This window comes from Varroa jacobsoni, unplaced genomic scaffold, assembly GCF_002532875.2.
Source record: "Varroa jacobsoni isolate VJ856 unplaced genomic scaffold, vjacob_1.0 scaffold_878, whole genome shotgun sequence".
Classification (NCBI taxonomy): domain Eukaryota; kingdom Metazoa; phylum Arthropoda; class Arachnida; order Mesostigmata; family Varroidae; genus Varroa; species Varroa jacobsoni.
In genome coordinates, this window is record NW_019213780.1 from 1 (window position 1) to 27,726 (window position 27,726).

General features: G+C 41.0%; 1 protein-coding gene, 1 long non-coding RNA gene and 8 other non-coding genes across 11 annotated transcripts; 4 read left to right on the forward strand and 6 right to left on the reverse strand.

Annotated features, from left to right (window-relative positions):
* Positions 1 to 28: 28 nt before the first annotated feature.
* On the reverse strand, positions 29 to 26,528 carry LOC111264585 (uncharacterized). Of its 2 annotated transcripts, none has more exons than XM_022840638.2 (7): positions 25,896 to 26,528; positions 12,050 to 13,000; positions 10,269 to 10,695; positions 9,139 to 9,387; positions 8,437 to 8,572; positions 5,848 to 6,020; positions 29 to 549 (listed from the first exon to the last, which is right to left on the reverse strand). In XM_022840638.2, the coding sequence occupies exons 2-7, from the start codon at positions 12,109 to 12,111 to the stop codon at positions 292 to 294; spliced, it is 1,305 nt and encodes a 434-aa protein (XP_022696373.1). In that variant the 5' UTR covers positions 12,112 to 13,000; positions 25,896 to 26,528; the 3' UTR covers positions 29 to 291. The 2 variants fall into 2 exon arrangements, with proteins under 2 accessions (XP_022696373.1, XP_086826251.1); XM_086970125.1 differs by lacking the exon at positions 29 to 549 and adding an exon at positions 2,738 to 3,730.
* Positions 449 to 1,534, forward strand: LOC111264587 (uncharacterized). Its single transcript, XR_002682939.1, has 2 exons — positions 449 to 532; positions 1,302 to 1,534. It is a non-coding gene; the product is annotated as an uncharacterized LOC111264587 (long non-coding RNA).
* TRNAV-AAC (transfer RNA valine (anticodon AAC)) lies at positions 820 to 892 on the forward strand. Its single transcript has one exon. It is a non-coding gene; the product is annotated as a tRNA-Val (tRNA).
* TRNAG-GCC (transfer RNA glycine (anticodon GCC)) lies at positions 1,015 to 1,085 on the reverse strand. The gene has a single exon. It is a non-coding gene; the product is annotated as a tRNA-Gly (tRNA).
* TRNAR-ACG (transfer RNA arginine (anticodon ACG)) lies at positions 1,380 to 1,452 on the forward strand. Its single transcript has one exon. It is a non-coding gene; the product is annotated as a tRNA-Arg (tRNA).
* TRNAL-CAA (transfer RNA leucine (anticodon CAA)) lies at positions 2,008 to 2,122 on the reverse strand. The gene is made up of 2 exons: positions 2,085 to 2,122; positions 2,008 to 2,053 (listed from the first exon to the last, which is right to left on the reverse strand). It is a non-coding gene; the product is annotated as a tRNA-Leu (tRNA).
* Positions 4,652 to 4,733, reverse strand: TRNAS-AGA (transfer RNA serine (anticodon AGA)). The gene has a single exon. It is a non-coding gene; the product is annotated as a tRNA-Ser (tRNA).
* Positions 6,576 to 6,648, reverse strand: TRNAA-AGC (transfer RNA alanine (anticodon AGC)). The gene has a single exon. It is a non-coding gene; the product is annotated as a tRNA-Ala (tRNA).
* On the forward strand, positions 7,064 to 7,135 carry TRNAP-AGG (transfer RNA proline (anticodon AGG)). Its single transcript has one exon. It is a non-coding gene; the product is annotated as a tRNA-Pro (tRNA).
* Positions 17,102 to 17,173, reverse strand: TRNAG-UCC (transfer RNA glycine (anticodon UCC)). The gene has a single exon. It is a non-coding gene; the product is annotated as a tRNA-Gly (tRNA).
* Positions 26,529 to 27,726: the final 1,198 nt, after the last annotated feature.

A 27,726-nucleotide genomic window follows, 5' to 3' on the forward strand; every position in this document is an offset into this window, starting at 1 on the left:
CTGTAAAAATGCGATCGAACGATCTTCCAACCAAAATATGTTGATGTCTTCTTATTGTTTCGTACGACGCTACTGCATTATCTGTTAACTCAGTCTCGATGTCATGGCCAAGAAACAGAAATTGCTGATGATGTCTAGCCTCTGTTAGGAAAAGTGCAGCTTGAGATGACCTTGTGCGAGTTTATTGGCCTTTTTTTGGCTTCTTACCTTCTGCAACTTGGGCTTGGCAATCTACTGTGTCTGTAAGAACGATACTTACAGTCCTTTTATACGGCACTTAAGACTGTTCCCTCAGGCGGCCTGTTGCACCGGTTGTTGCGGTCCTCCATTGGTACTATTGCTGTTCGATGGTAGGTCAAAGGGTGGCGTCGCATTGTCAACATTGTCATCGAGATTATGCAGCCAATTAAATATCATCATATTACGCTCATATTTTGTTAGAGGTTTGCCCCGATCGCGTTCGACGTCCCGCGCTGTTAACGGTGTTTTCCGACCATCTGTCCGGCCCCCGGCTCCAACCGAAGTTGACGAAGTAAGCCGCAATTCGTCCTGTAAAAGTTTTTTGTTGTATAGAAAAAATAGATGACTTATAATATTATGAATATACGATTGCACAAAATAGGAAAGTAAAAAAAGGGGTTTATAAACATATCTTTTTGATCCAATGTGTTTTCAAGTAGCTTGACATTACTTTACTGATATGATAGCCAGATTCAACTTCATATGTGAATACCTCATAAAAACTAACCAGGACCAGTAAAAACATTGTGTATAAGTTTCCCACATTGTGGTTTAGTTTGGAGTGACTGGGTGCCATGGGTTCCTGTGGTGTAGTGGTTATCACATCCGCCTAACACGCGGAAGGTCCCAGGTTCGAGCCCTGGCAGGAACAACTTTTTGATCAAATGATATTTTTGACTACATTGTTTTCATACTTTGTATTTTGGAGACACCAATATGCAAAACTTGTTAAAAATTGTAGAAACGTGCCCTCTATAAAATTACCTAAAACCATGCGTCGGCCGGGAATCGAACCCGGGCCACCCGCGTGGCAGGCGAGTATTCTACCACTGAACCACCGACGCGATGCATGAACCATGGATTTGCAACTCCTTGTACTCGTACTTTACAATAGTATTGCACATTGTTTTATCGTGCTGCCTCTAGATTTCAACCGCGCGCGCACTGGGCTGCAGTGATTCGTCTGTTACCAAACTCGCCTGTGTCACTTATTTAGTATCATTGTGGAGTACAATTATTCTTTCGTACCACCTAGTCCTTTTTATTTACTTGTTTTACAGCTGTATTTAGAAAACCAGAGGGTACGAATAAATAAACCCTTGATGCACCGAGTAAAGGTCGATGGGATTGACCATCACGGGTTCGTGGCGCAATGGATAACGCGTCTGACTACGGATCAGAAGATTCCAGGTTCGAATCCTGGCGGACTCGATACCTTTTGTGCACGATTTATTCAATCGTGTAGTCACCCTTCCGCCAGCTCTGCGAGATCTTGCAAGCACCGTATATATTTTCATTGTTACTTTTTAGAATAAAATTTATTCTCTGTTAGAGCAAAACGCTCGTAATTAAGCCTTTAATTACTGGCCTTTATTCTTCCAAAACAAATTCAGCACTTCGCTTACGACAGAAACTACTTCGAAAAAAATCGTAATTCTCAGCGTTGCTTAACTTTGTTTTTATATCTCTTGTCTACATAAATATATATGATTAAACATTTATGAATGTATGGAAACTGGCGTTGTACTAGCATCGGTAAATCCATATTTTAAAATAAAAAATTACGAAATTACATGCGATTGAGTTGTCGTGATCACTGAGAGCCAAAATGTTTTCACCTTAGTGTCCTTGAAATAATGAAGTAATAATAACGTAGCTGTTAGTATGATTACATTGGTGTACGTTAATAGAATTAGATTGACTGTATTATCTTTAATCTGTTTGGAATTTAAATACAAAAAGTATTATTTAAAATTAAAAATATAGTGTCAGAAGTGGGATTCGAACCCACGCCCTCATAAGAGGACCAGAATGCTCGCACCCTTGTGTAGGGCAAGGATACCCTTGAGTCTGGCGCCTTAGACCACTCGGCCATCCTGACACACGGCAATCAGTCGACGTATACAGAAGGTGAACAGATCGGCCAGAACTATTTTCTGTGAGGTTCGGTTTCGTTTGTAAAATGAACATTCCAACACACATATTCGTTTTGTGTTTTGTGTCGCACCTAAAAGATACGAAGCACCAACGTATTGCGCGAGACCGTCGATTATTCAGCTCTTGTTTTGTACCAATGGAGTCAAACAATGCCTTCGAGCGATGTTGACTGATCTACGAGTTCGAGGATCCGCATAAAATTTATACTGGGTGTAACGCCTTACTTTTGCGTGCATATGGATTTATTTCAAACCACTGGTTTTACATTATTTATAATTATGTCAAGTATGTACTTCGAAATATTACGTGTCAAAGCTCATACAGCATAAAACGCAGTCGTATTTTTTTAAAGTAGAGTCAACATGAGAGAACTATAGACAGAGACATCAGATTTACTTCTATTTTATCTTAGCACTAGATGGGATCAACTAGTTTAACGCAAACAACTGCACGTAGCAGAGTCGTCTACTTGTATCCAGTAGTTTCTATTAAGTTAGAATACTCCATATCAACCTTTTTTCTTTTTCGAAAACAAAAAGATATGTAACATTGGCACACATTTTTCTTTTATTTATAATAACCATACGCTCAGTCTCGTTACACGTCGGGGATGGCAAAAAATGGAAATAACAATAAAAACTTTGGCGGGCGCGGCACTGCTGCCGTGGATGATCGGCACGAAGTGGTTCGCTTTCAAGGATGCCATCTTACATGCTGTGCTATCTGGATTGACGACAAGAGTTCGTCCGGACGCCGCTGCTGTTGATGCTATTGCAGTCTCTCTCTCTCTCTCTCATTTATTGCCACGGTCGAGTCCGCTGCTATCACTGCGCTCGTCACATAGCCTCAGCCGCGTTCTCCTCGGTTGCGGGTCGAGTGCGGGGGCTTGGACTGTTGTCGGAGCCATGCCAATACGAGGAAATAAACCAAAGCGCGCTGTGTATGCTGGCCTGTCTAAATCGTTGTCGCGGTCTTGTCATTCCTTCTGTTGGGAAAGCAGGCAGGCTGCTACTGCTGTTATTGAGAGACGAGACAATAGCTTTAACTTGCTCAAGTTGCGGGAGCGGCTGGCACATCGAGTAAGGTGACCTAATACCGACTACAAGTTCCACCGCCAGTCTGTTGGGTGCGGCCCATAGTCGGTACTATAACGCATATATAGGTAGGTTTCATGAGGAAGCTGATGGAGGAGCTGTCCGAAGGACTGATCAGCATTTCTCGTAGAGCAGCTTTCGTAGCAGCCCCGTGCAGAACCTGCCGGCAACACGGATCGCCCATGAGGCATGACGCTTGCGCGGCCGGTTCTCAGCGACTCCATCAAATGATATTAGGATGGCTAGGCTTAACTTTGTAGGGTCGAGCATCGGGGGTACTAGCATGTTTCACATGTTGGCGGTTTATTATCGATCGGGACTATCAGTGCGCTAAGCGCAGAACGAAGGGATGCTTGGCTGAAACTTCGGATCACAAAATAGATAGTAGTGGCAGAAAGATCCAAAAGAGACGCAGTATGAGATCGCGGTGGCGTTGATAGAGTCCGTGGGCGGCAGCGCTGAATTTAGATGAGTGACTTTTAGCATTGGGATGTAGTAAGCGGGTCGGGCAGAAATGTTGTAGGATAGCTGATCGTCATCTATAATGACGATGTAATAGGTCTAGCAAAGAGGGAAGGTGTTTGTGCATCATTGTGGTTGGTATGCCGGTGCTATTTCTGCAGATCAACCGGGAGGAGTCGTGCGCCGGGTGTGCCTATAAGTAGAATGTGAAGACAATATCTGCGAAGCAGTCGCCGCCGTGTCCTTGTTGGCTATTGCCACCGGGGTGGGTCGGCGTGCAATCAATAGTCCCCCAATGGACTAGATAAACGTACATAGCCCACAATAAACTGAGAGAGGACTGACGTATATTGTACTTGAGGACGGATGCATGCGTCAACACATTTCTCGAGTGAATTCCTATAGTCGTCTTTCCATCGACTTCAAGAAAAGTATGAGTATACACGTGTCAAAATTCTGAGGACCACGTCCTCAATCACAAAGTAGTTATCGCGGCCATTCACTCGTATCTGTTCGTAAGGGTGGCTAGAGGGCTAGACTTCAAATTGTATGCAAGCAATTTTATTACAATAGAATTGTGGTATAGAATAATTTCCATATCCCACAAAATAAAGCTAACGATAGCGCCAAAACTGTCAAAACCTAGTAGGATGACCGACTTTCCTGGACCGCTGTTTCATACAAAAGCTTGAAGTAGTGATATTATATAATTTTAAATTCGTAAAAATATTTACAATTTAGTTGTTTGGAAGTAAAACTGTTTGATCAGTTTATCATTGTTATTGATAAACGTATTTATGATAGTATCCACTTAATAGTTACAGATTCAGTTACCGCTATAATGAGTTATAAAATGTAGCAGTAATTAAAAAACGAGTATTTTGCAGAAACTGAGATCGTAAGCATAAAATGACTTGCGCAGTCGACAGGATTCGAACCTGTGCGGGGAGACCCCAACAGATTTCTAGTCTGTCGCCTTAACCGCTCGGCCACGACTGCTGCGGCGAAATAACACTTGCTTCACATAAAAAAAGCAGAGTTCTGCTGTTATCTAAGGATATTTTGTTATTCGAACTATAAGACCGCTTCTTTATTCGATATGCAATAGAGAAAATTAGCAGGTTATAGGCCGATAACCTTACTAAGTATGAGTGTATGGCCACCTTATCATATACGGCATATTTAAAATATTGTGAATTCAATCAAGTATCCGTCAAAACCACAAATAGACAACGATACGGCGCATAGCGAAAACAGCGAACCGAGGTCATTCCAAGTACCAAATCTTAACAATCACGCATTCATATGTTAGTGCTTTTCTGTTAATTGTTAGACGCATTTCTTTTCAGTGTCTCTATATAATAGATTAACAACTAAGAATAATATTAGGCTATCACAACGTATGAGTAAGCTTGTTCGCAAAAAGGAATAGTATCTTTTCAGATTTTTAAATTTGGTATACAAAAATTGCCAAGGCTCAATACGAAACCTAAGTAGGCCTAAAACATTCAATTTTTCGCAGCAGTCAACAAGGGAGATGTTGAAAGAATGTCCTTCAATAATCGAAACTTTACTCCTTGGAAATATATAGCTGCCACAACGGACAACCCGATTCAATATTAGCTAGTGAAATAGACGTTACAACGAACGCTGAAGATAGATCAAAGTAAGCGCCACTTTATAGTCTTGCAATAAACCTAACCTTTCAATGTAACCTTCTTTGCTGCTTCTGCTGCTATGCCTTCATGGTGTCGCGATGTGAGGGGAGTGAGGTATTTTAATAAATTAGCACAAGTTATAGTTTCCAGTAAATGAAAGAAAGAATGAATTATAAAACGGTGCTGAAGAGAGATTATAAACGGAGATAAAGCATATCCAATTCTTTCGTATTATTTGATGAGTAGAAGCTACAAAATACGTTAGAATAGAATTAATTTACCATATTTCCTTTAACTTTAACCTTTCCTTTAACTATGTTTAAATTTAAAATAAAAAAATAGCAGCATACGAATCACAGAGTTTTTAGAAGAAAACTATTAGAAAATAGATATCCGAGGACGTAAGTTGTTTCAGTAACTTCGTCAAATATAAAACAGGACACATGTGAATGTACCTGAATGTCTCTCTTGAGGTCCTGCGGGCCGGTGGCTTGCAAGGCCTCACTGAGGTTGAGCTGACTTTTCGTAAGTCTTTCCAATGCCTTATAGGTCGACAAAAGTCTGCGGCGAATGTACATCTGACGGACCTTTTTGTTGACGGATTGTATAAGGTCGGTTGCCGTAAAACCTAGAAATGAAAGTCGTAGTTATAGCTCATTATTGGTTACAAGTAAGCAAACATTTCGTCGCAAAGCTAATTGTGCACCTATGAGTTATATAGAATGCTATAACAAATGGAAATTACCTTAATATATGTCGTGTGTGATAATGTTATACGTGTTAAGGATGATATACGCACTCGCATGCTGAACGTCCCAGGAACGTACCCAAAATATTCCCGTAATTGTTACATACATGGTGATATGTGGCGATATAATGCAATAATATAGTATGTGCGGCAATATTAATACAAACGTATGTTCGGGGATTGGTGTAACACGAGAAGGCAAAACACGAGATGCAGAACGCACATGCCGGTCATCTTAATGGAGCGATAATTAACTGTTTCATAAGATTTATAATTACGTAGAACTATTGATAGCACCCTATAATCAACGTTTCGGAGCTTCCCTCAATATTTTGTTTTAGTATCGTCAAACATGTTCCGGTATAATTGTGATGTATTGGTCTTAGTATATATACATAGCAAATAAAAAATATCGGCCTAATAGAGCAAATGGTTTGGAGGTGCGGGGTATCGATCCCCGTACCTCTCGCATGCTAAGCGAGCGCTCTACCATCTGAGCTACACCCCCTAGATGTAGACCACCGCGATAATTTAAACATTTGACTTCAGATTATAATATTCTTTACATATATTTGTATTGGCACCAGCCACTAATGGTTAAGAAGAATGCCCACGTCCTCCTTCATCACATTCCCTGTACTTTTCACAAACGTATAGGTTTATTATATTATATCTGGATACATTTTATATAAATCTATGTGTATATTAATTAAACGGGATTGTGTTTAAAAAGTGAAACTTCTTCACTTTGGTAATGGATTGTCTATTTGCGTCAGATATACAATATCTCTGAATACAATATACTGTATATAATAACCCATACGAACATAAAATTTAGGGCAGGCGACGCTGGTACAGGTTATAGAAGCACACCAAAAACAACTCCCCGTTTTATTTTTCTCTAACCACCTCAGTGCATGCGTGGCTCGTTGGTCTAGGGGTATGATTCTCGCTTAGGGTGCGAGAGGTCCCGGGTTCAAATCCCGGACGAGCCCGAGTTTATTTTTCTGCTATTGCACGGATCTAATTTTATCTAACCAAGTTATTGCATAATTTTCAACACTTCACGATTAGTATTATTATTCGGCACTGTCGAGTCCACTATATTATAAACTGATGGCGTAATAAAATTCTGATAGCGGTACGAGAATCCTTTTTTTCACAGTGTATCTTTGGTTCTCTTAAAAAGATGAAAGTTCATTCCACTTGCAGGAGACCGGGCTGGCTAGCGAGTGTACGCATAGCTGTAGTGTAGGGAATGTAGTGGGAATAATCAGGGCTGTGTGTGTGAAAGGACCTAGAAGAAAAGAGCGTCGAGATCGTGTGACATTCAACGTTGTAACGCGTATGTTAGTAAGTCAGAGCGGTCTTAAACTGAACGGTTAACGGGGCGGCCTATAGGGTCATATCATTTGAATGGGAAAGAAAGAATAGCGAATAAAACTAAATAACTTCTACAAAAGTTTCGTGAGTTTTGGTTACGTGATAAGCGGGTTGACGCAAAAAGCAGCGACGGGACTCTTCTTGGCTATAGTTGTAAAAGGAAGAATCGTGCATGACTACTCTTTCGATATCATATGAACAGCCATTTCATCGCGGTGACCATTACCGCCGCATGGAGACATATCAGTGTAAAAATTCTATGCAGCGCCTGGCACGGCTTTTGAAACCCAGTAACATATGGGGAGACCTTGAGGGTTTTTTTTTTACTGTAGGTGACTGTAATTCATCGATTCTCTTCGTTAGTGGCAATGTTGTTGCCATTTATAATTGATAGGTGCTGACAAGGTGCGAATGATCGGACGTTTTGTACATAGCAAACAACCTCACATGAAGTAACTTTCTCATTTACATAAATAATCTAATATATTTAGTCTGTGTGGAACTGTTATTGTGTGATCAGCAAACAAAGATTAATCGCCAAACCCTTTTTCGTTGGATTAAAATTCTCGCTTGCCGTCTATTTTCCTGTGAGTATACTCCAGGGACACATGTTTTGTACATTTGCATTTCGTCGCGTATGTTGCATAGCGTTTATCGATGTCGAAATTTTCCCAAACGACGACTGGCCTATTCGGTCAGAGGCCTTAAGCAATCGCGCTAATAAATTATATTCGTATCGAAGAACCGCGATTGAGGCACATAGTTATACATGTTTTAGCGTATAGTCCAGATAGACGATAATCGTGGCCGCAGTCGTAGGCCTGACAGAAAGACGATAAACCGTTGAGTAGCATTTTGACTGGTTACAGACACAATCACTGTACAACAACTGTTCGATCTGATATATAGTTACCAGGAATGTTTCCCGACCCACATCGAGCAGAGGGTGAAGGCAGTTGGCTTGCGGATTGAGCCGAGTGCATATCTCCTACGGCCACCCACGTGCTACACGAACGAGACACGCAATCTAGTTGACGATTCATAGGCACCTGTATCCAGACGACAGGAAGCGCACGAATACGAGGCCATGTGTGTGCGAGGATTGTGATCAGACGCAAAGGGAAAAAACGTACGCGTGACGTTACATCGCTTGTTACTTCTCTTTATAAACCTGCTAAGAAAAAGACTTACTCTTCTGAATGTGTGGACTCGTTATAAAGAAAGAAGAATAAGAATTTGTATGGTAGTGCGAATAATTTGTAAAACAAATAGATACTGGCAGGCAAAGTAAGCCAATTAGATACAAGGTAAATTTAGTTTCTAATAATAATTATATTTTTCTCAGGGATATGTTTGTTTGGTTACTTTCAACGATCAGTATCTGTTCGATGCTAAAAAGATCAAGCGTATGTCTATACACAGATTTCCTCTTATATGTCTATTAAAAACGGTTATAAATTAAGCCTGTCCATGGCTGGATTTTTGGCTCACCACTTTGGATGCTATAATAAATCGAAATATTTTTTAACGGAACGAAATTAATACGTAGCTAATAATAAAACGGTGTTTATAAATATTTAGATAATGGAAACAATCACTAATTAGGCCTACATACTTCAAGATTAGTCCATGGAGTATCATTGTGAGCTTCATTCGCGATCAGCTCTTCCGAGACGGTGTTTCGTAATGGGTCAGGTGGATCTAGATCAAAAACGTGTGAAATGTCTCCTGTTGAGAAGCTTTTCATCAGTCCCCCTAAAACAGTTGACGACAAAAGTGAGCAATTGCGGATGACGTCTGACTCCTCTTCAAACAAGGTGCAGGGATCATGCGCGGAAGATCCCCCGTAGCTTTCCGCAGGAACCTGTTGACACCACATGAATCTTATCTATTAAACATAGTTACTGAAATGAATTGGCAAATAGATGGAGCAGAAATTGCGATCATTTTGTCCCAGTGTACTTACTGCGTTTCTATTGCATATCATTTCATCGTACTAGCACAAAATCTAGAAGATTTACAGCACAGTATATCTATGTACACCTAAAGAAATGCTTATAAAATAATTCTAGATAAATACAGATTGTATAGAAAACGACACCTATTTTATGATTTGATGTAGCTTATTAATTCAATCCTATATGCGTTTATCAGTGTTAAATACCGGCCCTTTTCATGTAGCTTGCGAATATGATTTTGTTGTACAATGTTTCTGGGACTCGAATGATACGGAGCGTTCAGTAATATATATATATACACTTTTAACGACGATGGATCACATAAATATGCTAGTCAGTATCTTATGTTCAGATTGGCCGTTTTCTCTTATTGAGTTAAGGTAAAATTCGCAGTAGGGTAGAGAATTCTCGTTAGTAGAAAGCCACTATTAGGAATACAAACTGGTCCTTCCTCGCAAAAAGAGTCTCAAACGAATCTCCAGGTAGCGGCTTTCTGTTCAATGTAAATAGCTTTTATTTTGAGTACACGCTTCCAATAGGTTACAACATTGTTTTAAAAGCTATTGCTGAATAACAGGCTGCAGCAACCATGCTAGCTACCTGCTGCCGCTCACAACCTGTATGAAAAACGGATGTTACAATTCTTCCTAAACCTTAAAGCATGCAAAGGGCAAGTTTCTCATACAAATGTTCTTGCGCCTCCCCTCCGCCGCCTCTAATCGAACTTTATGTATCCATAAGACATCTGACGATTAGTAGAATTAACGTTACACAGCCGCTAACTCACTTGCAGCAAGCTATTTCTAGCGGGGCATCTGTTGTGCAGTGCTGATGTTGATCTACGATAATCTGCTGCTAGGCCTCCCTGGCCGGTGCACATCGTGGCGGAGACCGACAATGAGGACAACGTTGCGTCATGGACTTGTATGAGGGGAGCAGCGGTACATTCGTTCTCGAGGTCGGCAACGGCGTTGTTGGACGTGCCTTTAACAGATGGCGGCTGTCCAGCAGCCATGAGGGTAATGAATCCGGGTCCGTCGCCGGCCGCGATTCCTAGGGCGTGACTGCAACAGGCGTTAAGGCCCGCCCCAGCAGGTGTTAGGTCGAAGAATGTCGAGGCACCTGTATAAACACTACCGCTAGTGGCACAACCTTGGCTAGCGAAGGATGAAGTCAATCCACAGCGGACGATGCGGTTTATCTCCGAGCCGCAACTGGAAATATTATAATTTTAAATTATCATTGTTGTGGAGCAGTATAATAACAAGGCTCAATTTTCTAAACGAGTGCTTTTAACAATGTACACGTAGTCCATAGTGTTTTGCGAGCTATAGGACATTTGTGAAGGTTCTTTTAGCATTTGCAACTTTCATAGAAAATAATGTAACACAACAGAATCTGAACCAATTCGTCATACTACACGAAGACATCATTTTTTGTGCATGCCTCCATAATGCGTGTGTGTCTACCTCAGTTGTAGCTAAATAAAAATCATACAATTTGTTATAAGTCCAAAACTCTAGTCCGGCTTTTATCGGCAGATGATTTCAATACTAATGTTATGTATACCACCGTTATTTAGCTAATCATTATTTATAACGGACTGAAAAACGTACCTGTTCAAGGTCTATTTGCTTTACAACAGTGCTAAGATACTAAAAAGCAGTTCAAGCTAGCGAAATCAAACCATAGGCGGATACTGCCCCTTATTTAAGGTTATTACAATTTAAATTTGCAGCTTCCGCTGGATGTTCGTATTGATCCATGATCGAAAAAACGATCACATGAGGCACGAGAAGGAAACATGACATCATGTAATAAAAGTTTTAAAGTGCAAAGAAAGATTTTTTGACTCCCTCTGAATGTTCAGCAGCTCGGAGACTTCAAATTGTAGAAGGTTTTTTGTTAGACTACAGTATTCGATGAAGAGAGATATGGACGCACTTACATGTAACAGGCGTTAAGCATTTTTCTATTCCTGTTAATAGCAGCGGCGAGTTCGGCCTTTGAAAAAACGTGCTACTGACCTTATGTAATAGTCATGGATACTTTTCGATCGACACATCTTGTACACCTTATTCTGTACAGCTTATGGGTGTGAAGAAACACATTTCTGTGCTAAATGAGCCAAATAATATTGAACCTGTGGCATGACTTAAAAAGATAGTCGAGTAGAGATCAATATTTAAATAATCATGACAAAATAACTAACGAGCAATTTTGAAACGAGATCAACGCGCGTCGCGAACGCCGACACACGTGTGAATGGGAACCCTGACAAAAGTTAAATATGGATAAACATATAAACGCATTTACAACCGAAATGCGTCCTAAATGTCTAAAATGAAAATGTTTGCTTTATACCGCCGGTTGCATAAAATGCAAATAATCGTTATTATCGCATAAACCGGTCAAAAAAATAGCACGATTTTGATGCAAAAACTACCTCGAAATGTTTCAATGATGTTTATCGTGAACGTATATACGAATACGTTGCATGACAACCCCGACAATTTCCCCTGCTCCACAGTATAATCCAGTCTTTCCTGGACTCGAAGACTGACTTACCTGGATAATGATAAAAGAGCGAGGTCGGTAGCGAATGTGTCGTGGACTGGCGAGTGAGGCATGCCACATTCGTTGGCCAGCCCCCTCCCCCGAAGGACGTAACTTCTTCTGACCCCTATACACGAGTGGATAGCTCTTTGTGCTTGAGTATATGACTTCTGCTGCAGTTGCCGTAACTGTTATTTGGACCACTATGTGCTGTGACGGCCCAACAGATGCTGCTGTTAATGCCGCTACAGATGTTGAAAGATTTTATCCTGGAGCTCGTACTGGCTGGAAGCCATTGCCTGTTGAACGAGCGTTGTTGCTGTTGATGTGGGATTATTTGTGTTCTTCGAGTTGTTTTGCTGCCATACTTGTTGTACCTGATGTTCTGTGGACGGTAAAGGCACTGAACCGGCGCAACGAGGTGGAAGCTGCAAATAGTCTGCTGCGACTGTTGAGGTCGGCCCGCAAGCGGAAGTCTGCTCCATCTATTTGACGCCTTCGACGCTATGCGGGACTCCTGTTGCTTCGGGTGAGGATTGATGAGCAGGGACTTCAACGTCTCATTGCGTATCTTGCTACGGCAGCAAGATGTCATGAATAGTTTGGTGCTATAAATTTTCCCGTGGTTATTGTTCCTGGCCGTCGCTTCCTCGTTGCTATCGACGTAACCGTTGTAATCGAAGTTGGCTTTCGTTCTCGTGTGATAAGCAAATCGTTGCAAATGGGCTTGCTGCTTCTTCAGCTGTTCTTTATGTTGCTGCGGTGCCTGCGGCTGCTGAGGTCGTGCTGCCGAAGCGGGTGTTCTCTCCATCGTACGCGCGCGTCGAACGCGCTCCTTTGGTGTAGCGCGTCGACGGGCGCTTGTGGCATCCGCCGAGTGCGCTAACGGACGCGTCTCCTGTGCTGCCGGTTTACGAACCAGCAACCAGTGTTCCTTCCGACTTTGTCAGATGCTCTTATAGACTACAACGAAGAATAGAAATGTTTCTATTATTACTGTTGTCCTTCAACGGTCCCTGCATTATGACTCTGTTACTATTGGTACGCACTCCCCCAGAAACGTAGCTATTCTTGATCATTTGCATGTCTCTGTTTACACTCGTGACTGTGATGCCTCTTGTTGAATCAATTTAAATAGATCTGGTTGTTAAATTTGAGCTGGTATGTTTCTATAACAAAAAAAGGGACATTCTGCAATAGCGACGAAGGCCCAAGTAGCCTTTAATCACTTGACGGATTGTAACGTACTTTGTTATATCTGAATGTAGATAAATAGTGACTTCAACACATGCTAAGTACCTATTACCTAGGGGTTGCTGCTTAGAGATTGGACGCTTCAAATCTTTGTGCTCCCATAATTATGATGTGACTTAAATAGTTGTGCACGATATACTGAGGTTATTAATGATAAAACTTAGATAAATTTTGTTGTTGTTGCCTGGTTTCACTGTTAACTTGTTCTAATAACCAATAGAACATTAAGTGCGTACATTATAGATAACGTGATTTGCAGAATATGTAAAATATTTGTTTCTGCTGTCACATGTGGTTCGCTTAAGACCTTGATATATAGTACTGTGGAATTACTTAACTAACGCCCCTCATTTTATGAATCCGTGGGTTGCACTGCTAAGCCGAACAAATCATCGAAATCGATCGACGGATCGGCCGATTCGCTGCCAGCCAACACGAGTAGTTAATTATTCACTGTTATTTGAATTTTAATACGGACGCCCTGCGGACGGTCACTCTGAGTGACGCCATCATTTCCAATTAGAGCTTCTTGCACCGTAGTAGTATGCACGCTTATAGAGTGCCCCTTTTTCTACAGGTTTGCTTTTGAGTCATGAGCAGAATACGACTTTCACGAGATTTAAATAAGGAAAAGAATATTTTCTTGGGAAAAGTTAGGATGCAAAAGATACATACGTAATAGGCTCATGTGTTGCTCAGTGTCATACTAGGAAACTAGCCCACTTAATTGGATTGGATGATACCAGTTAAATAGTTTCAAGTATCCGGCTGATTGTGCTCTCCGTATATAAACCAGCTGAAGACCGCTTGCATAATCGCAGCCTATATATTAAATTTTATCGTATTTACGGGGCCTGGAAAACATAGTCACTTCTAAAATTATAAGGTTGATCATAAAAGCCTAGTAATATTTTGTTTTATTTCTTGGAAGGTTGATGCAACTTCTAACCTACCGCGAATGTATACCGCTTTTTTGCTTAGGTATTACCTACAAAATTTTACATTTAATGAAAACCTAATTTTCTTATTGAGCTACATATTTCAATAGCACAACAAATGCTCAACAGTGTTTATCTTTTTCGAAACTTATCTTAGTTCGCTTTAAGCAATATAATCTACACAAGTAAAAGAAACTTAACGCCCAACGTGGAGCCGTGCAGTGGTAACACTCCTATATGAATAGTTAGTGGCGGTGACAAAATCTCCTCGGTTAAATGATCTCGTCTGGTTTCGTGGCATTGTGGTCTTTTTTTCGTGATATGCACATCTTGCGCCAAGGAGCCCAAGGCCGTCACACACACGAACACTGCTGCCAAAAACGCTTCTCTACTCAACGCTGAACGGGCACTGACGCGGCTTATTGGTATTACCAGTGCACTTCAGCCCTAGAGGGGCACGCTTGCAGACAGCGCCAGTTTTGAATAGCGAGCAGCGTATACCTGGATCAATGCACTTGGTCCGTAAAAAAGCCTACCATCTTCCAGCGAAGCAACTTTTCGTCCGGACCGCGTATAACGTTTTCACGAAGCACGATTGCTTTTGGCATGCGTCATCAGCAACACGAGCAGTAACGGAGCCAGGGTAATGACGTGGCTATAGCTAGCGACGGCGTGTTGCAGTGGGCGCAATTTGGCTTATGGTAAAATCACGGGTGTGATCCTGTGATGAAGCTATCTGACCTAACGAAGTATGTAAAGAGCTAAGATTAATAAAATAAAATCCCAAATAAACAAATCTACATACACAGTTCGTCTTTTGGTCCGTCACATCTCGAAAAAGTTCGATTTACCCTAGCGAAAAGACCTGAAGGGGCCCAACAGACAGGGAGCATATGGAACAAAGGGTTTGTAACAATAGCGAATCGTGATGGAGGAGGAAAACGAATTAAGTGTTTTTTCTGCTGATATTATCGAGACGCAGTGTCAAGACGTCGGTGTAACTTGCAAAGGTTTTGAAAACCAAAGACAGGAAAGATCGATAATTAAAGGCTAGATCAAATACCGCGAAAGTAAATTCAAGTATAAGTCGGTAAGGGGTCTGTGCGATACGATACGGGTAACAAGTACAAGGAGATCTTTCTCTCTGGTAAACATACACTGACCAGTATGAAGCATCAGATTTCAGCATCGATAATTAAATTTTCGCCAAATGCAGTGGATTCGTTAATGAAGGAACTAAGAGAAGCGAAGAATATCAGCTGAAATATTTGAGGATGGAATAATTGAGGGGGGCAGTCGGAAGCAAAAGGAAAGCTAGTTGTAAATACTCATAGATCTTTGATGTGGGCATGCTGCTTATCCATTTGGGCCGTGAAAAGATGACCGTGTCCAAAAATATTTAAAATATTTCTATTTTATTTTCACACGTTGTGTACTTATTTAAGCACGATGGTCGACTCATTGTGGCTTTTATGATGGCTTTGACCGTTGGGGCAAAACCTATTCGTGCGTAATGATTACATTGAATACCCAATTACCGATTGGAAATGTTACAGCTGCGCTTGTAGTTTATAATTAGAAGCACTGTTTTGTTGAATAGTCAGCTTTCCTTGTATTATACAATTTATGAGGGAATGTCTACTATAATGTACATTTATAGCGCATGCACTCCTGCTGCAAAAACATCTGCATATATTATTTAGAAATTTTCGACGTCTTGATCTCAGAACCGGGCGAAGCTATGCGTAACTGTTTTAAAGGTAAGGGCACGTTCCAAACTTTTTGTAAGAAGTATTTCACATATATATATATATATATATGAGTAAACATAAGATCTTATTCGCCATATTTTTCTCTGCCAAAAAGCAATATAAAACTAGTTCGACTTCAGCTGAAACCTTATATCATCACCGGCCTTATGGAATTTGACAGCCGTAGCGTGCTCGTAATGTGGGGTAAAGACCAATACAAACACAAGGCCAACACATTTATAATGCACACACAACGGAGAGACGACGGCCCGCCAACGAACGTGCTTATCAAGTGGCCTTCGTAGTCATTGTAGTTGCGGGCCGTTAACAACATGTAGTCAACATGCTACATGTTGTTAACGGCCCGCTTGTTTGCTCAGTAAATACGTTGGATAAGTATGCAGTAATGCATGGCTAGAATCGGTCTAGTTTCGTCCCTTCGTAAGATATATACGCTGCTGACTACTGAAATCTACAGTTAAGAGACTGCCGTATACACAATACGCTAACACTTCTATTTTCGTTTGGATAGATTAAATGCATAACATTTGCTTACATGATCGCCAGGCTGTTGTTTTGCCAAGCCTTGATGAGGCTACATTCGGTCAAGCTGGAAGGCTGTCCGTCTGTCTGCTTGCTTTGTGGCCCTCAGTGGCTTAGCCTGACGAAAAAGTGCAGAGTGGTCTGCTTATCATTTTATAATATTGCGACCCGTTGTTCAACTAAAATGCACGCGATGGTATTCTCTCTGTTTCTAAGGTGAAAGATCAATGGGCCGACCGTAAAACATGAGTGCATTTGACGGTACAAAAGAACCGGCAAAATTTACGGACATAAATGGCGCCGATGAACGTTAGTGGGAGTATTAGTACCTATAATCGACATGTATCTGTGATAGATGCAAATTACGTTCTGATAGTTTGTTTTATTGCTCGTTAATGGTAGATTTGCATTTTACATAATGTAAATTTACCACCATAACATATCAAAACTTTATTCAAGTAAAATGTCTTCTACGTGTCTTAAGGGAGAAATTAGTGGTTCTCCTCTGTATTCTGTTATTCAACAAAAAAGAAGTGTACATTATCGATAATTATCCAAAGGAAATTTGAAAATTTAGTTGCGTCGGCCGGGAATCGAACCCGGGTCAACTGCTTGGAAGGCAGCTATGCTAGCCACTATACCACCGACGCGTTGTACTATCAACGCAGTTAGTAGAAAGTCAACGATCAGGCAGGCAAGCCGGAACGACAGCCATCGACTAATCGCTGTTGCCCTGCTTGAGAAAAAATAACCAAACGAGTAGTGCGCCATAAATATCAAATTGTATTGCTGCAAGTGGCTCCTATGTTATACGACGAGGTTCGACCTAGCTGCCGAAGTCTAGACGGTGGTGGCTATACAAAAGTTACATTAGCATCCTCACCACCAACAAAAAAGCCACGGCAATAACAACTTTGCCTGTACACTACCCGAGTAGAAGATAGCAAAGGTGTAATAGTGATATATAAGAATATATAGGGAATTATTTTGAGTGTTTTTTCTCACTATATTGAAAGCCCGAACTAGATAATAGATATTGACGCTAACCTGAGGCAATAAAGAATTATTCTTCATTTTTTTATACTTGATATTGTCGGATCTCATTCACTGTTATTACTGCTAGTATTGGATTCGTTTTGTGCGTCCAAAAAGGTAAAAATGTCACAACTACTGGAAGGTATAAATAAATCCTTGACCTTTTTAACTAATCTTTAATTTCTTTAAGTAAAAAAATTGTGTCGCTTCTGAGAAATAGTTAGTAATCGTGATAGTCATTGACCACAAATTTAAAAACCGCTTTTAGATTGATTTCTTTTTAAATCAATCTAAAAGAATCTTATCCAGCTTTATTCAGGGTATAACTACATGCAAGCCCAACTTAAATATGTTTTTTGGCGTCCACAAGGCCTTCCAGGCACCAGCGTCAATGTGAAGCAAAACTAATTTGTTGCTATATATTTTCTTTAAAGTATATCATTTGCCCTCTATCAGTGTAGAATTAGTGTATTGAATTCTCTACTTGGGAAACGCTGACTGCGATACTCATACTGAAGCATACTGTTTATGCAACTGAGCGGGCTTCTTTCGAGTCTAGAGATTTTCTTCCTAAATGATCCTTACTTGTCTCAGTAAATGAAACTCTTGTTGGAGTCAAACCCGTTATAGAACTATTAACATATGAACGACATGTAGTACCTTATCTGATATGTTCAGAACTTATTTAAATTTCTACTAATATTAGTGCATGATGTGAGCGACAAATAGCCCAAATATATTAAAAAACATGAAGCAGTCAGACTGCGAGGCCTTTTTTTTTTGAGCTTATGTATTAAAAGGGTCGAAGTTTAGGTCGCTAATTCATTTGTGCATCTAGTATACTGATTTCTGGCTCCTGTGTCAGTTATCAGTTTCAATCGATGTAGATTCGCTGTTATAGCTGGAAATTATATCATTAGAGTCATGATTCAGCGTCTGTTTAGCGGCTTCTGTATATACATACGAGACAGAGTGTAAGTCTCGTTCGAATCTCATTATCCATTGTTGAAGGTTCATGATAATGAGGGATTCAGTCGAAAAGCCCGTACCCTTCTATCCAAAGGCAAAACTGAGATGTTCGCTTCGAACAATTTGTTAGTCAGCAGGAACATTCTAAGCATCAATGTCATTGGCAATCCAGTGACAGTCGCTTTTAACTTTATACAGTAGGACTCCAGTACGAAATACGTTGCATTACATATATCTATTAAAGAGGTGATAACTGACAAAAGAGCTGCTTTTCACCTATGCGATTTCATATTATAAAGAACATCTTGTTCTCAATCACCTACCATTTGATAAGATTCAATACGTATCATATGCATCAGCTGAAGATGTTCCTATGCCATTGGCAAGCTGAACAGTTTGTATGACTCAATGATCAGATGTCTGGCCAGTGGCCTATCCCCAAAAAAATCATAAATTCGCTATCATTTGGAACATGGAAAAAGGTAATGGGTGTGTAATGTGCATCTTGGCCATTTTACAATGTTCCAAGACTGAGCTTTTTAAAACCGTATTCTGTTTGCTCTCTTTTGTGCCTAAGCCGTTCTAGAGCGCTTAAAGATTGCATCAGTAATGAAGCTCACAAGTACGTGAAACCGTCATATGCGCAGCTTTCCGTTAAAGAGAAATATCTTTAATTTTTAGCATTTCTCATTGGATCCTAACCTCATATTACCATTTTATTATCTTCAGTTATTACTCACCAGGCCTATCATAAATTTAGTACGTTCGGCTACCCGTCGACTATGAGCTTATTGTACGATACTATCAGGTCTAGCAACGTCCATTTTGTCGCTTGGGTCATGTGCAGATGGCATTTACAGCCTGGTTTCTACCAGGCAGCAAGCTGATCTTTTTGCCCTTTCGGTAGCCTCGCTTTAAATCTCCCTACAGCAATCGCCCTTACGACTAGCTCTGCTCATATTATATTAATTCGAATGATTTTGGAAAGGAAAAATGACATCCGTTTTCTGCTTGCTCAGACTCGGCAACTGGTCACGATGAAATATTTGTACAGAAAAAAAAAAAATAGCAATACTGGGCTATAGTAGAAAATAGCCGGCAGGCATGTATGTACCTCCGTTCACATTCATGCTATTAGTTTAGAATAAGGTAACGCTCATACTCTGGAGCATTTTTTTAAGCTGGTATCTAGCCAGCAATCTTTCGCCCATTTTGCGCGATATTTCCTTCGAATATACGGAACGTACAGCTGTACCTCCGTATATAGATAAGGTGTCACTGATGGCAGCGATTACAGGTCGGCTGCACAATCAGAAGCAAAGAAGAAGGATTTCTGCACATGGTACAGGATAACTTTCATCGAGAGGAAAGATCATAGCATCCAGGAGATGGTAATGCAGTTTGGTGCACTGCTGTCATAGCTAGTTGTCCTGGATCTACAAACGTGTATAGACGCACTAACCGGAAGGCGAATATATCTTTCGTACCAAGCCTAAAGAGCTTCATGCGACAAGATAACCTTTGTGGGATCTTCTGCACCATACGTTCTTCGCATATAAACATATCGTATGATGATATAGAAGTGAGCATGTCTGCACACAACTGGCGGCCACAGATCTGCTCAATAACAGACAATGCATATAGACCTACTATTGTGAAGGTGTTATCATTATTACTAATCATTTAGTAATGCTGTCACAAGGAGACATTAGCCTACCAAGATATAAAAAAGACGGATTTATTGTGTATTATACCCCAATTCCAAAAATAACTTGACATTTTTACTCTATTAGATAACAATCGGCTTTTAGAACAATCCAAGACCGTTTGCATCTGCTGCAATAGGTAACTAAAACGTAACATTTAACCCTTAGAACAATTTCAGACCGGCATTACGCCCCACCGAAATCGAAACAAATTGATCCAGCAAATATATTACTGTTATATGCACGCATAATATTTGCCTTAATATCACGATACTTAACGAGCATCTATCTTTCATAATGCTTGTAATAAAATGAAAAAACGTTGACAAGCGTGGGTCTGATAGTCGAATGTTGCTTCATCCTTTAAGCTTCTGGACTACTGCATATGCTATTTACAAAAGTGTACCAAGCATTGTTGTGTAAATCCTTGCGTCAATCTCGATTCGTCGTTCTTTTCGTTACAGGTTCGTTAGAAGTGTTTCGTTGTCTAGTAGCAGCGATGCGTTGGAAGAAATAGGCAATATATTGACGTGAAGTCCGGAAGTTCTTGTTTCCGCAATGAAAAAGATTCTTGTCCGTCTGAGTGGTCGACGCATATGAAGAATACAACACTCGAGAACAACTCGAAAAGTCGATAAGAAATCAGTGAGATGAGAGCTAGATTAAAGCTACCCTGGCAATCCTATAGCACAGGACAGATATGGTAACAATATCATCTGCCCAGAGAAGTTTAAATATGGCGGTCTTGCTAATGGAAAGTGGAAAGGAGGCTATCTTTAGCATAATAGCCTTTATCTCTACCAAGAGACCGTTACTTGCTACTCAGCAGCTCTCTGAAGAAAGGTGTTAAGCAATTTGCAGAGGCGTTATTTTAGCGCGCCTTCCTTAAAACTGTCGTGGTATAACTTGGCCTACGAGAACCTGTAAATCAGTTTAGTAATAATTATAACAATAAGTTACAGTGAATTTTGAAGACATGTGTTACGAAGTTTACCAAAGTCGTTTTTTATTTAGAATTAAAAAAAAAAAAAATTTAAATAACGTGTGGGTTCTCTCTAGATTCGTTTTATATAGATTCTTATTATACGAACCGTTACACTTGTGCGGCACTAAATGCGTGTGGCAGCCGATGCGATAATTCAAGACCAGAGAACTTAAATAGAATCTCGTGTGGGAAATTTTTGTTGATCATATACCACTGGTATCCGCGAGCTAAAAAAACTAAAACAAATGAAAACCTCAGGAAAGTTAAACATAATGCAGACAACTAGTGTAAAATAAATATGACCAATGTGTCCTTAAGCTTATAGAGTCTAACTTATTTTATTAGAAACTTAATAACCCTAAAAATTTGCATTGATATGATTTAGTAGTGCTATTGATGGTTTTTCAGAACTTACGTAATTTTCAGTCCGCTAAAATAGTCATCGTGCGATTGGTCTAAATCAGTTCAAAGGGCCCTTGCTTTCTTTTCTTACCGTTTCTTCCAAGCCTGGCCACATTCGCTGTTATCCATTGTTTGCTCATTATGCATCCAAATGTTATTATCTTCATTTTTTTTCTGTATTGTTTTACTTAAATCAACCGTCTTAGATACTAGAAGAACTTGCACTTAGCGATAAGAACTTTATGCAATTTGTCCGATCTGTTCGCACGTGTGAGATCACCCTTAAAGGGATACCTAGAATCGACTAACATAAAAGGTAGTGCGAACCTAAAATTTTTATTCATTGGACTGATCTATTGCAGAGGAATGATGCTGTTATGAACTTGTCTTTAACAAAGACGCCCAACCGTTGACTACATGATTACTGGACACTGCGGTTCACAATGCGGCTGAAGTTGCTTCTGATATTGATTACGGATACACCTCCGTCGTCCAGAAATGTCATGACTGTGAGATAGAGTAACTAATACAGTGATAGTACGACGTCAGATGACGTCGTCTGTTACGTTGTTCGCGAACGATTCGTCTGTCAAACACGGACGCACTCATGGATAAGATCATACATACAGACGTAACAAATTGAAACGGCAGTAGTGAAGGCAACGAAAAGGCGATTATTGTGGCGAAGGAGCAAGTCAAACATATCAGCGGTTAGATTGATGTAGGGGGATTCGTGGGGGGTTGGAATAGGCGCAACTGGGATAACGAACAAAGACAAGTGGAATAATCTTGTTGCTGGCCTTGCTGCAGCTACTCATCCCAGTGCATATTATTGGCTACTTTGGTCAAAGTGGTTATGACTCTGACCAAAGGAACTTTGTGTCGAATAAAATTATTGACTTGAGTACTCGTCGCAACTGGGTAGTATTTTACAGAAGCATTAACAGTGTGGTGCAAATAGCGTCAGCTCCTCCGGGAACTGCGACAATAGCTGATAAGATACCTAGTGAGGTTTCCGCGATAGCTTAGTGAGCAACGTATTTGCCTGCCAATTTGTCGTCTAGATTCAAATTCGGGCACAGACATACTTTGTTTCGTGCTGGGAGCTAGCTGTACGACGAAATGTCTAACGGCGATGCCGGACGTTAAAAACTCGTAAAGACGTAGAAGATAGAAGAGGAAAATAAGAGTGAAGAGGAGACAGTAAACAGAACTGGCATTCTAAAATTTTACCACCGATGGAGCACACATCAACGTAAGTTTCTCGATCCGACGACCTTTACCGATCTATTATTACTGCGAGTTCGGGATAGCCATTTAGAGCACACAACCTAAATTGTATTGGGAAAAGTTAATAAATTGAAGAAAGTTTTGGGCGGTTATTTTATTGTACCAGTGTATCAAAGATAAATCGTTACAAAGAATATTCTCCATAAAAATGTATAGTCCAAAATAAACTAATATGTTAGCTAAAGAGTTACTACTGATATATTAGAGAATGCAGTAGATACCAAATATAGATGCCAGTTACACCTGTATTAAAGTTTAGTTACATCTAGGCTAACTGTAGACCATCGTACATCGCAAAGCCACATGATTCGCGTGGCGCAAGAGAAATAGTTATTTGTGTAGAACTTATTTCAATGATAGTTATTTTTGCTTACGATGGGATCAACGCAATCTTTTTGTTACCTTGTGACAAATTGCGCTGCGTTTATCTGCAGTTATGATAACGATAATAATAGGTAAGTGTATTTTACAGATCAGTACGAAAATCTATTACAGATCAACATAAAAACCTGTTTGAATAGTTGTAGTGTGATATTGGTCCCTTTTGAGGACAAATTCCTAAAATGGGTAACGTTTCTTCGTTATGACCGTGAGGCGACTTTAACAAGCCTGTCAGTCGTGTGACATTTGACAACATCTGTACATTGGCCGTCAAAGCTTCGTTTAGGTTTTCCGAGCATTATTCTACACTACCAAAGCTCAAAAGGTATGTTAAGACTCTCATGTAGGTAACCATTTGCTTGCAACTTGCAATCGTATGGTTGTCAGAGCTTCGCTTTTTGTATGGCAACGGAAATACTTAGGGCGTATGTGCCCGAATCTACGGTCGAATGTAGAATGGGGCCTCAGCTAGTTCTTTCAAAGTGGCAAACATCCAGGTCTGTGATGAGACCCACTTATAAGCCAGCCACCTTACAGTAGCGAGGTTGTTTGAGCATTTTGGTGTCATCTTTAGAACATAGAGGCGCCTGTTTTGTTCGCTGAGACCGAACCTCCTAGCCCTGCTGCCTCTCAAACCGCTGGTTCCCTTGAATGGAGTCAGACGTTTGGGTATGCGTGCTTGGCCCTCCTAGACTTGAGCAACACAACGAGCTACTACTTTCCTGACCTAAGACTACACGCCGAAGCTAATGTGGAAGCGCTCTAATATCTGTTGTACAGTTTGCCCACCGGTCTTTCCGGAGAGGCAGAGCATATATGCGGCCTCAACTTGGACTCGCAAAGGCCGCAACAGTGCTATATTCCTTTTAATCCTGCAGAAGAGCCCGTCGACGAATACGCACTTAGAAACTTTTTTCTTGCTTCGAACATAAGGATAATGTCGCTCAGACAAAGGTCTGCCCCTTATATTCTTCCGAAGTCAACCATTACTTAACTTCATAGTGGATACAACCAGGAGCTTCGCATCCGACATAAATTCCTTGTTTCGGCCCACACAAATGCATTACATTCTGCTGCTGTTAGCTTAGACCCTTAATTTAGATTTCATTTTGTATAGGACAGCATATACAAATATCTGATCTACTACACAGACTGAGGACATTTGGGCCTCTGATATATTTCAGTGCGTTCAATCGTAGCATGCAAGCCTTACAAGTCGACAAAGTCACTATGAAGATACGATAACTTTATGTTCTCCAGGAGCGTCTTAAACTCGAATAGTATTCTTACATGCTTCAGCAAAGATCGTTTTTCGCGAACAAACGCGTACAGGTTTTCATCGCCCCCTTAAACCTGCGCATAATTTTCTCTTGCGTAAGATCGCGCCTTCTATGGAAACCGGTCGGACAGATAAGCCCTAAGCTTACCCACGCCGCTTCGCTCATACGGGATTCGAGGCAGTACTGAGCTGGATCTGCCACCAGCAATAAGGCCATAGACACCTATTGCTGACATCATAGATTGATCCACTTCTCGGAATTCAAATACTGAAAGTACAAGAAGTAATAGTTTGGCCGGTAACGTTATTTTTGCACACTTTATGTCAAACGACCATAAACCGTCGTCTTGCAGCTTAGCAGACTATTTCATCTACTCTCTATTTGACTACCTTCTTGGAGAGTTTGCTTTGCTTATCCGTCGCTGCCATAATTTGTAGTGACGACGCATAGATAACGGCATAGATTTATTCACTCTAAACCTCGTTCATCATATAACAATAGCGATGGAAGTACCTAAAACTTAATGTACGTATATGTATATATATATATATATCACAGAGGTAAAATAAAGACCCTCATACCCTCAAGAAACTTTTTACTTAGTCTGTGTAGTAATATTAGAACAATAGTAATAAATCAGTCCACTACGAGAGCTCTATATTGCGTACGCTTTCTACCATAGTTTTTACGCTTGTCATAAAAGAAACGGGGTAGCACGAATAATGGCCTGCCTTTAGTCCACACTCTGTGCACCCATCATTTGTTCCTCTTGTTGAGCGTCGAAGCCCTTTGACACTCAGGTTCTTGTTTCCCGATCTAATCCACACGAACTGCCTGTTTTGCCCCTATATTCCCACAGTACCATCGCCCCTTTCGCCATGGCACTATCTAGTGGACATTTTCAGCTCCACGCTAATATATTCATATGCCAGAACGACAAATGATACGCAGGGGAGACAGACACACGAGTGGAATCGTAAGCAATTTAATCATTGTCACTTAAAAATTACCACATTAATTATGGCAAAACGCATCGCTTCCAGAGATTATTACTACTCTTGATTCTACTATTTCTTCTGCATTTTGCTAGCATTATCGTATTTTTCCGGTGTGAAGATGCGAAGCCCAAATCCAGTCTCCGAATCTGTTGCTCCGTTTTTTTGTCACCACTCATCCATATGTAAAAAAAACTTCAGCTCTATGAATTGCTACTTCTTTATCGTCACTACGGTATTGACAACACTATCGAAGACGGCTATTAGCCTCACGGAGCACTGACACACCAAAAGGAATACCATGACACCCACCTGTTCCAATAGCTTACCCAGTTCCGACCCTTTATCGGGGCCACATTCTGGACCGATGGCCACTTCCAATGAGAGTCGACGGTTCGGTCGACGTCATAAAATCCGAAACCAATATTCACGTATAATCACCTGCTAACGCAGATTGCTCTATACCTGCATTGCAGTACCTACTATTGCAGTACCTGTCCACTCCTATGTATTAGCACGCACACAGTGGCTATCACCGACTTCTTGTTTCGCACTGCTTAACCCAGCTACAAGCACGGCGCGGCCTCGTACAAATGCACACTGTACAGCACAACACTTACTAGATTTTACCACTCCATGACATAAACTCCAGTGGACTGGTATCCCTTACTTCGGTTTCTGGGTCCCCGGGCTTACAACCATGCAACTGCCCAAATACGGTTTATTGATGCACATCATACAGCGCATACATGCAGAATGTCGCTGTACGCAGCTAACGTTTCTGTCTACTCCCCTTGGGGAGGCTTCTAGTTGAGGCCACTTGTTCTGACCTGCCGCTCATTAGCAGTGTCAGCGGCAGCAGACCGCTGCGCTCAGAAGCGGCAGCATCACTACAACCTCAGTTTGCCGCTCTTTATCATGCAGTCCTCGCTCTTTCGGAATTATATGTATAGCAAGCTATGACGACGACAACGGCGACACTGATGAAGTCCTGTGGCCTGGCGCCGTTTGCTGCGGCGGCGACATATGGCCGTATTCCCTTCGCCCTCTGTTTCGACGTCTTCCCCGCAAATCCTTCGGAGCTGCTTGAGCAGACGATCAGTGAAATGAAGAAGGGCCAAACCACGGAGAAGACTACATGTTTGTATCATAGATTTGCCGCTGTTCGGTGTTTGTGCCCGGCGTCGAGTGAATGGCGCATGCGCGTGTTCTCAGCGATCAGCTCAGCTCCCCGACACCCTTGCCAGCATGAGACCCCCCGGGTTTGTCTGCCTACTCTGAGTCGTAATGGCTCTCCCTTCTCATCCCCCTTGCGAGCCCGTGCTGTTCTATAGAGCCTGCCGAGATCAGAAGAGGGAAAACGGTAAAGACGGCCATTGAATTGTTGAACAGCGCAGCCATTGTTGAATACCCCCTTTCTTCTCTAATATCCTTATTGTGACGCAGGAGGAATGAAGAGGGCAGAAAGCAATGAAAGAAGCAATGGGGGTTTGGCGGAAAGACGAGGAAACCGTGTTTGCATCCTTTTCACGGCTTTTCATTTTGTCATATGCGCAATAACGATTAGGCCCCTAGTATTGCCTAACGTCAAGATTTAATCACTGCAAATGAGGAGAATGCCAAAATTGTTAAGTGGACAGATGGAAAGGAGAGAGGCCTTTCATTATGTTTTTTTATAATTTAGCGGCACCCGACGCTGTAGAAAGACGTTATGGGCTTCCAGTGGCTCTTCATTACTGGGCTTTTATAACCGTGTACGTTGCTTAGTGGAGAGCTGGAGCCAGCAGATGAAAACGTTTTTCGAAGGAACTTCATGAAAAATGACAGGTCACTACGAGTGGTGGTGAATTCAACGTGCTGAACGAATAGAGGATAACAAGGAATTTATGTAAAAGGATAGTCAGTCTTCTTAATGCTGTATGGGTTTGTTTCTGTGTGATGGACGGTTTTAACTATCAAAAATAACTTCCTTAAGAAGTATATGGTAGATAGGGCCGAATGGAGCATTATAAACCAGAATTAACTAGACAGTATTGTTAAAAACGACAGACTCCACGCGGCAAAGTAAACAGGTATATTGATCAAAGATTCTTTCATTTTCTAATCTATGTAGGCTCAGTACTTATTTTCAACATCAGTTAACGGCATCGGGCCAAACGA

Coding starts and splice junctions, on each gene's coding strand:
- LOC111264585 (XM_022840638.2), bottom strand. CDS start 12,111: ATGCCTCACTCGCCAGTCCACGACACATTCGCTACCGACCTCGCTCTT. Junction 10,696..12,049: donor GCTCTTTTATCATTATCCAG/GTAAGTCAGTCT, acceptor TAATATTTCCAG/TTGCGGCTCGGAGATAAACC. Junction 9,388..10,268: donor CTAGAAATAGCTTGCTGCAA/GTGAGTTAGCGG, acceptor TGGTGTCAACAG/GTTCCTGCGGAAAGCTACGG.